This window comes from Nicotiana tabacum, chromosome 18, assembly GCF_000715075.1.
Source record: "Nicotiana tabacum cultivar K326 chromosome 18, ASM71507v2, whole genome shotgun sequence".
Lineage (NCBI taxonomy): Eukaryota > Viridiplantae > Streptophyta > Magnoliopsida > Solanales > Solanaceae > Nicotiana > Nicotiana tabacum.
In genome coordinates, this window is record NC_134097.1 from 95,690,485 (window position 1) to 95,699,655 (window position 9,171).

At 35.0% G+C, this 9,171-nt stretch overlaps 1 protein-coding gene across 3 annotated transcripts; it reads left to right on the top strand.

Annotated features, from left to right (window-relative positions):
* Positions 1-787: 787 nt before the first annotated feature.
* LOC107762822 (uncharacterized) lies at positions 788-8,266 on the top strand. 3 transcript variants are annotated; one of them, XM_075237074.1, is made up of 20 exons: positions 788-1,153; positions 2,308-2,345; positions 2,431-2,453; positions 3,324-3,430; positions 3,512-3,563; positions 3,639-3,723; positions 4,856-4,946; positions 5,199-5,243; positions 5,341-5,376; positions 5,481-5,548; positions 5,637-5,699; positions 5,806-5,861; positions 5,954-6,027; positions 6,143-6,235; positions 6,318-6,419; positions 6,616-6,696; positions 6,778-6,866; positions 6,965-6,980; positions 7,529-7,639; positions 7,836-8,266. In XM_075237074.1, exons 1-20 carry the CDS (start codon positions 1,034-1,036, stop codon positions 7,938-7,940), a joined length of 1,455 nt encoding a protein of 484 aa, XP_075093175.1. In that variant the 5' UTR covers positions 788-1,033; the 3' UTR covers positions 7,941-8,266. The 3 variants fall into 3 exon arrangements, with proteins under 3 accessions (XP_075093175.1, XP_075093177.1, XP_075093176.1); XM_075237076.1 differs by lacking the exon at positions 2,308-2,345 and having other exon boundaries at positions 789-1,153; positions 2,376-2,453; XM_075237075.1 differs by lacking the exon at positions 5,199-5,243 and having other exon boundaries at positions 790-1,153.
* The last annotated feature ends 905 nt before the right edge of the window (positions 8,267-9,171 follow it).

A 9,171-nucleotide genomic window follows, 5' to 3' on the forward strand; every position in this document is an offset into this window, starting at 1 on the left:
GAGTTTTATATTCAGCACTCACTGATTTAATTAATCCTATTTCGCGTTGCATGTGGCCCATTTAAAAGAGAAATACTCTTGATAAAAACAAAAACTCATTCTTAGAACTCGAATTCTTAGAAAATTCATCCTGTTTCTGCCTTTGTAACTCAAACTTCTTATTTCATCGTTGAATAACTACTGGAACAACCTGTTATGCAGAAATAAACTAAAAGAGTAACAATATGAAAATATGAGTAAATTATTTATAGGAAAAACAAGAAAACTTTTCTTATTTCTTTAAGTGTATCCGGTATGACTTATGAGGTCTCGATTAACTAGATAAACACTAAAAGGATGTCATAAATATGAAATTACTCATTTTGTATTATAAAAATGAAAACTTGTGAGAGTTATGAATATGAAAGTGTAGGAGTTGTTCTTCTCGGAGGCATAAATACCACAAATTAATATATTCATAACCACCCATTATTATGGTTCGAGTCACTAACGGAGCAATAGCTCCAACAAATAGGGATCAAAGAGGATTCAAAGGGGAGAGAAATAAAAAAAGCTTTAAAATAAAATAAAATGAAGAGCTCGGGTTTGAGACTTAATTATGTGAAAATTGATGGAAAACACTTTTACTTTAGCAAGTCTTATGTGATATAAATTCAAATTAGTCGGAAATTCATGCAGGTATTGAACGGAGAGAAAAGAATTCATAGCAGAACCATCCCTTTGTTGTCATTTGAAATGCATTGTCTAACACGAAAATACAAAAGAAAAAGTAAATAAAGTCGAGGTTCTAGCACGCTCTTCCGCCGCGCGTAGACTAAGAAATTTATTTTATTTGGCGGCATCACTTCACCACCACTGCAAATATTCCTGTACCTGACGCCTTTCCCTCTCCACTCTCCCCGCCTATAAAAGCAAGCAGAAACGCTAACACAACCAAATTCTCTCAATCGAAACCTTTACACTAAGAACCAAAGTACTATCTCCGGAATTCTCCAGAAGTTTCGACAACAGTATATACCTGAAACAGCTACCAATGGGAGATTGTAGCAACGATGACTTCCGGACCTACACCTCCGCCACTTCTTTCGTCGACGATCGGCGATTCTCCAAACACGTTCATGACAATGTCCACGGCAACATCTATCTCGATCGTGTACGGTTTCTAACTCTGCTTTGCATGCTCTAATTCTTATCAAAATCGGAGTTCGTTTTTGCTTATCAGAAATTTTAGTTCATTTTTACTCTTTTTTGCTTTCGAAATGAACAAATTTGTTTCGGCAATTTAAGTTTCCTTTTCCTGTTTAAGTTGAAATTTCATAACATATGCTTTCTAATTCCGTTATTCTGCTTTGCATGTTATGATCGTGTTTGCTTTTCAGCACGTTAATTTCTGCTCTTTTTGCTTTTGAAATTAGGTAATTGACTTTATAATTTGAATCTAGAAAGGTTAAGTTTCAAAGCCTATACTTTCTGATTCCGTTATTCTTCTTCGCATGTTGTAATGCTTATCAAAATCGGAGTACGTGTTTGCTTTTCAGAATACTTATATTTACTTCTTCTATTTTTGCTTGATTTGATAATTTTATATTTCCTGTTCGAGCGTGAAGTTTCGTAGCGTATGGTTTATAACTCTGTTGTAATGCTTTGCACGCTGTTGTTGTTTCCGAACACGGTGTATATCTTTGTTTTTTTCTAAAAGTATACTTAATTTATGCTTTTCAATTGATTCGATGATTTGAAGTGTTTTGCTTTTTAGAAAAAAATTTAAATTATAGTATTAAATATTTTTTTGGCTTCAATTGAAGATATTGAATCGATGATTTGAAGTGTTTCTCTATTCAAGTTCCGTGGCTTATAGTTGGTTGTATGCTATGCGTGTACGCGGAAATATGTGTAGTAGTTTGTAAAGAAGGAAACACTTTCCTTTTCTGGTTAGAAAACAGAGGAGCCGCTGATAGTCAAGTCTCTATTTGGGCCTATAAACGGCTAATGTTACCATGCTTAGCGTAGCAAGGCATATGGAATAGGGGCTAAATATGTTTTTTATTTTATTTATTTCTCGCTAAATATGATTACGACTAGTGTGACTATCTCTTTTCATAGTCGTAGACACTTATAGGTAATTATTTTTTGAGCAATAGTTTTTTCTTCACAAAAAGCTGAAAATAGAGTTTGTTAAAGTAACATAGAGTATATATATGCATGCATGATATATGGTTTCCCTGATATATGAACTTAATTGATTAAGATATCAGGTTTACTATATTCTTAGTAAAATTTAACAACATTTCTGCTCTTTAATTGCAGCTATCTCTGAAGTTCATTGACACCGAACAATTTCAGAGGCAAGCTTAATTTGTTTTCTCCTGCTCCAGATATTTTTGATTGGCTGGAAATAATTCCAATTGTGCTTTCTTGTGTATGTTACAGGCTTCGTGATTTGAAGCAGCTAGGTAAGCATATTCTTTATTTCTTTTATTCGTTTTAAGTTTTTTTTGTGCATTCGTAAGGCTGATTAGAAAACTCTCTAATGTTTAGGATAATGATTACCGGTGAAATTAAGTTTTTAAAGATTTGCAAATGTACATCTTTCAGGCTTGTACAATAGAATTGGTTGTGTGCTTACATTTTGTGTTTCAAACGGTTGTTGAACAAATTGCCGCTGGTGTATCCACTTTATGTCCTTCTATATTAGGGATTCTTAATAGGTTTCTAAGTATCTGGTATGATAAATTAGCTAAACTTGACTTTCATGGACAATTAGCCGCATGATGGTGTGGGCATCTGGACTACCATTAGCTTGACTCTCTGACTTTGTTATTTTTGTGTCAACTTGCACTTATTTTGAAAGGACAAATTCTTCCGAAGAATATTTTTTTTCAGAGAAAGGCTAAAATAAAGTAAGAAACAAGATTTCTATAGATGGTGCCGTGCACCATCAACTATCATGTGTTTTAGACGACTTCATCTTGTCGTCATCTATTTTTGCACATCATAACTGCAAGTTGTCTTTTACTAACCTTCTTTTAGGAAAGGCGGATAGCTAAGTTCTGGTATATTATCAATTAAAGTTACTGTTAGCAATTTGGTTCTTTTGGGTTAACAAATGTCACTTTGATCAAATTGTAAAGCCACTAAACTTATAAAGGAAGATTTGTTTTTTGTTCTGTGTTGATGTTCATATCCGATATAAGTAATGTGGTTAGAACATTTTCAGGAAGTTTATGCGCTCTCTATCATTTGTGAACTTTTTATTTTCGTGGCTTTACCATCATTTGGGACATAAACTTGTAATTTTGACTCTGTCGCAATTTCTCTCCTAGGTCTTACATACATGGTCTATCCTGGGGCTGTGCACTCTCGATTTGAGCATTCCCTAGGGGTCTATTGGCTGGCCAGTGATGCTGTAAACAGACTTAGGACCTGTCAAGTAGGACTATATCCTAATGGCATAATTTACATTATCCCTATATTTGATAAGATCTTTTTGATGGACATGCCATGGCTGTAGGGACGGGAGCTTGGCATTGAATCTTTTGATGTACAGACCGTGAAACTTGCTGGTGAGCGAAATATACCAACTAGGTTTCATTTTTCTCAACAGCATCTGGCCATTGTTCTTACTTGAGTTCATTTAGGATTACTACATGATGTGGGTCACGGGCCATTCAGTCACATGTTTGAGCGTGAATTTCTTCTTCGGGTTCGTGACGGCCTTAAGTGGTAATTGTTAATTAAAACTTATTCTCTCATTTTCATCAGTCAGAACTCAAAGATTTGATACAATGAACTTTATTCTACATTTATCATGATACGACTACTTCAATATATAATTCTCTTCAATTTGTTAAAAAAGAGAACTCCTATAGTGCTCCCCTAAGGAGATATTTGGTTCGGTTGGGACTATAAGTATTTCCTAGAACTCTTATACTTGTTGTGCATCAATGCATGATTATGGTGTTTTATTCTTCTACCAATCTGTGCCCTCTCTTCCATCTTGAGTGAAAATACTCTGTCCTCTCATCCAAAAATTAGTCAATGACTGAAGGAGTCTGTTTGACATTGCCACAACAATCACTGTATTCATGGGTTATTTTTTATAAACACCCCCCCCCCCCCCCGGGATTATTGCGGTATTTCTGACTTCAAAAGAATTCCATAACTAATGTAAGATTTGACATTTATGAACGGTCATCCATATTTCAAAGCAGTGTGTATGGTATGCTTATTTATGTACAAGTGCGATTCTTTTTCTCTTTGTTGCTATGATAAGAAGACTGACAACGCCACTCTTTCACTTTTCTTGGTTTACCATAACTTTATACTACCCCCTGTATATGTTTGGAGCTGTCAATGTATCTTTTCAAACATATGACAACTTGTACTATGAGCAGCAGATAGATTGAGCATGATTATCTGTGACTCATACGGTCTTGTGAGTTCTTTTTTCGTTGTGGAAAGATCAGTCGATGAATGTTCTCACTGGCAACATTTCCATAATTTCATTTGATTCTCTTCCAAAGTTTAGGTGAACCAGAGATTATCTGAATTAGTCATTCAAAGATTTCTCCTCCCATGTTTTGGAGCCTCTTAACAGATCTTGTTTAAAATTTCTTTATATTTCTTTTTTGATTCTCTTCTGCATGGCAATGCTACTTTTTAACCAGTCATAAATCAGCTGTCACTTTATATGTATGGTCAATTTTTTGTGTATCTAATTTAGCTTCTTTCTATCTCATGCACAGTTTTCTGTTAAGTATAAACTGATGCAGGCTCCCAGGGTTGAATTAGATTTGTAGTCTTTATCTTAGTCAACTCTTCTAACTACATACTGGAATTAATTAAAAAATTTCAGGTCCCACGAAGATATGTCTTTGAAGATGATAGACTACATTGTTGATGAGCATGGCATTGATATTGATACTGACTGTCTGAAGAAAGTGAAGGTCAAATGAATATTTTATCTCATGATGCGTTTTTACATTAAAATTTAATGCACTCTTAGATCAGATATTCTCTCCCCATAAAGATGCAATCTCAGCACTAAAAAATTTCAGACTAGGATAAATTGCCCCAAGGTTGTCCTTCTTCATGGCATAATTTACTACGGGTTTGGAATTTTTTCTTGAGCTGTGCCTTGTGCTTTCAAAATTATATTATGTAAGACTGACATATTTCATGTTGTTTATTGTTTCAAGATCTTTATTTTCAGTTTGTTGTGGAACTTTATTTTGGATTCAAGGGTAGTTCTCCTTTCCAGCTCCATCTTTGACTTTCCTTTGAATCGTATTAGATCTTTTTTCTTTGAATGATATTAAAACTCTTTTCTTTTCTACACAGGAAATGATAGTTGCTTCTGAGGAAGGTAATTCAGTGGTAAGTATTCTGATGGGAAGAATTGAGTGAATATGTTCCAATGCTAAAATTGCTATGATATGAAAACAGTACTGAATCTTTTTGCTTCATGACATACTATATAGAGCTCGAAGGAGAAGCAGTTCTTGTATGACATTGTTGCTAATGGGCGAAATGGAATAGATGTTGACAAGTAACTGGCCCCCTCCCCTTTTACTTTCTTCAGATGAAACTTAAATTATGCACTTGCAGCTGCATTACATGAATCAATCTTTTTGCAGATTCGATTACATAGAGCGTGACACCAGAGCTTGTGGTCTTGGGTGCAATTTTCAGTTCCAGAGGCATGATCTTCATATTCTATTTGGTCCTTTTCTGTAAAACTGAAGAATTTGTCCCAAATCATTACTAACTATGGAAAAGACAATACTATCTTTTCGTTACTTGCAGGCTACTGGAAACAATGCGTGTTATAGACAATGAAATATGTTATCGCCCGAAGGAATGTTAGTACTCTTGAAACTATTATGTTACATGAAAGAGGAACATCTCCAGATATATAAACAGTTTTTACATTACCTTTGATGAATTTTGTTAGATCTTACAATCCACAAGCTATTTTCCACACGTGCTGATTTGCATCGTACGGTCTATATGCATCCAAAAGTGAAGGTGCAAAGAATTTTACTTAACTGGGTTCTTTATTTCAAAAAGTTTCCACTTTCTACTGCATAAATCTCATTACGAGTGCTTCCTTTCTTTTCTTTTTTCATCTTATAATTTTTAGGCAATAGAGCTCATGGTTGTAGATGCCTTGATAAAAGCCAATGACCATCTTCAAATTGCTTCGTACATAGACGAACCAGCTCAATACTGGATGGTTGGATAATCTTTTCACTGATACAACGCAAAATACCATGCCTGTCTGAAGTTTAAACCATTGGTTAATTAATAATGTGCAGTTAGATGATACAATAGTCAAAAGAATTGAAACTTCTACTGATCAAGAGCTAGAGGAATCCAGAAATCTGATTCGTCGAATTTGGAGGAGGGATATATACCAGGTATCTATTACAAAGGCAGAGAGTCCAGAGTCATAATTCTAGTTGGAAAACATCTACAGCTTCAAGTTATTTCCTATTATACATGACCTAATGATCTTGTTATTCTCGTTCTTAAAAAGTTGAATGATATCAACTATCAAGCCATTTAAAGCAAGGAAACAATATCTAAAATATTTCTGTATCAATATTCTGACAGTTCTGTAATGAGTTTGCTGTGCCCAAGGAGAAGCTGGAGCATTTCAAGAATGTGACAGCTCAAGATATAACTTGTTCCCAGGTCCTTCAGATAACTCTAATGGCCTCTTTTGCTTACCTGATAGTAATGAACATTCCCTCATAGAGTAGCTTTTTTGGCCAGAATTCTGATGCTCATTTGAATGAGGAAGATATCATTGTTACTAATGTCAAAATTGATTTGGCTAGTGGAAGGAATAATCCATTGGAAAGGTAATTTTAGATCTGTTACTGCTGCTGACGATCTCATGTTTGTGTGATGACTAAACTGCTTTTCTTTTCCTCTGTTCATGTGCTCCATTCTCGTCCAGGATCAGCTTCTTCCAGGTATTATAATATCCTTTGCCTCGTATGCTTTAAAGAAATTGGCACATTAAAATAGATAAACAAATAAATTCTTTCAGGTTTACTTAACTTCTTTCCCTGAACTTACGGAGATGGAAATTTGAGTTAATATGAACAAGTTTTAGTGAATGCTCTTTGTCAATGTGCTCCGACAGTTAGAAATTAACCTTGTAATATAATGGTATTCTTCATGCTAGTTATAGAATATCCTTTGCAACTATCAATTAAATTTGCCTAGATTGCCCAGCGATTTTGTTGAGCTATACTGAACTACTGAAAACACTGATGTGTATCAGTTAAATGGAAGAGGCTGTATAGCACAGAAATTAAACTTCCTTAGTACCTTAGCAGGATAAACCCCGTCGGTTAACTCTGGAAAGTTCTTATCTCTGGTTCTCAAAAGGTCAATTCAAAATCTCATTCCCCTTGAGATGTTTTCTGGAAAAGATGTCACTTTTATATGGTAGTTTTCTTTTTTTGGGGGACATGTCATTTTTCCTCCCGCTTCTCTACTGTGTTACTGTTTACAGGATTACGATAGCTTTGAGAAATTCCCCATAAAGGATGACCGCATCAGTCACTTGTTGCCTGCATGTTACCAGGATATGATTGTTAGAGTTTATACCAGGAAATCTGAACTGGTCAGTGAGATACAACCCACATTCCTTTTACTTTGTGCCTATTTTACTTTCTACTACCTGCTTCTCTGTCTCAAGCAGACAAGCACACTTCAAACCTCCATTTCCCTTAGAAGTGGGAAAAGAATCACATTTAAAAGTAAAAAAAAATCATACTGAGTACTGTATATGCTTTTGTAATGTTGGTAACATCTTACAGGTAGAAGCTGTTTCTGAAGCATTCGAGAATTTTCAGATGAAGACTTACGGGAAGAAAACACAAGTACATGCGACTCCTGAAAAGAAGAAACGCCTGAAGTACTAGGATCAATGAAAATGGCTTTTGTTGGCTTCTAGCCAGATGTACATACTCGGTATACACATGAACAGTAGATTGTCACTTTCCTCTGATATGAGAAGGTATAGATGTAAAGTCCGTGAATATGGTTAAACTGATATCACTCTGGTTGATCTTGTTAGTCTAGCTGCATGAAGTCTGATCCTGCAAGTATAGGTTCTATAATGGCATCGGTAGAATGATGTTAAGTCACATGTAAAGAATAAAGATTGGTAGTCCTTTCGCCAATGGTGCATAAGCTCCTGTGAATTCTTTTGCAAGGTTTGATTGAATGAATTCACTGCTTGCTCACATTGCCTATTGCCGATGGGCTTGTAACCAAAAGGTATCTCAGTGGCAGCCTTAGCCTCAAGTAGGGGTGGCAAATGGGCGGGTCGGGACGGATATGAGTGGGTCAAAACGGATAAATTATCCGACCCGACCCGTATTTGAGACGGATAAAAACGGGTTTATCCGGCGGATAATATGAATATTCATATTATCCATGGCTTCTTAAATATAATCACTTATGAGAGAACTAATAATTTTCCAAACTTGAGGATCTCCAATTTGAGGCTTTACAAATGTAAAAGTTAGAACACATTAGTTATCCATTTGGTTAACCATTTTCTAAGTGGATAATATGGTTCTTTATTCATATTCGACCCGTTTTTAAATGGTTCACTATGCAACCCACTTTTTAATGGATAATTATTATTTTTAACCATTTTGTCACCTTGATCTAGCCTCAAGTTGTATTAATGTGCTGAGTTTGATAAAAGCCAAAATAGAGACAGTATTTTACCTGAAATTGTTGATCTCCACGTTAGACTATCAAATTTTTTTCTTTCCTTCAAACTTCTTAAGTGCCTTACGAGTTTCATAGAGCACTTGCAATGGAGAGATTTTTAGAGTGACAGATGGGAGAAAGAGTTTCCTTGTTTCTATGAAAATGGAATGATAAACAGTTACCTGGAGAAAGAAAATGAATTACACATCTGAGTAACAATAGTAGAAAGCAACAGACAATCCTGCGAATTATAATATATCATGTATGCGTTCAATCAGTACAGATACTTGGTAAATACAAAATAGGGGGATACCTTTCCTAAAAGCAATTGTATCATTAAAACTACTATATTATGAAGTTTAATAAAATAAGCAAAGAATAAATTATAAACTGAAACTACTTCAGCACATAATCAATTATAAACTGAAA

Excerpts from the sequence above, each read along its gene's own strand:
- LOC107762822 (XM_075237074.1), top strand. The coding sequence starts at position 1,034 with ATGGGAGATTGTAGCAACGATGACTTCCGGACCTACACCTCCGCCACT. Across the intron at positions 3,564-3,638 it reads ACAGACCGTGAAACTTGCTG|GATTACTACATGATGTGGGT; the intron begins GTGAGCGAAATA and ends GAGTTCATTTAG. Across the intron at positions 7,640-7,835 it reads ATACCAGGAAATCTGAACTG|GTAGAAGCTGTTTCTGAAGC; the intron begins GTCAGTGAGATA and ends AACATCTTACAG.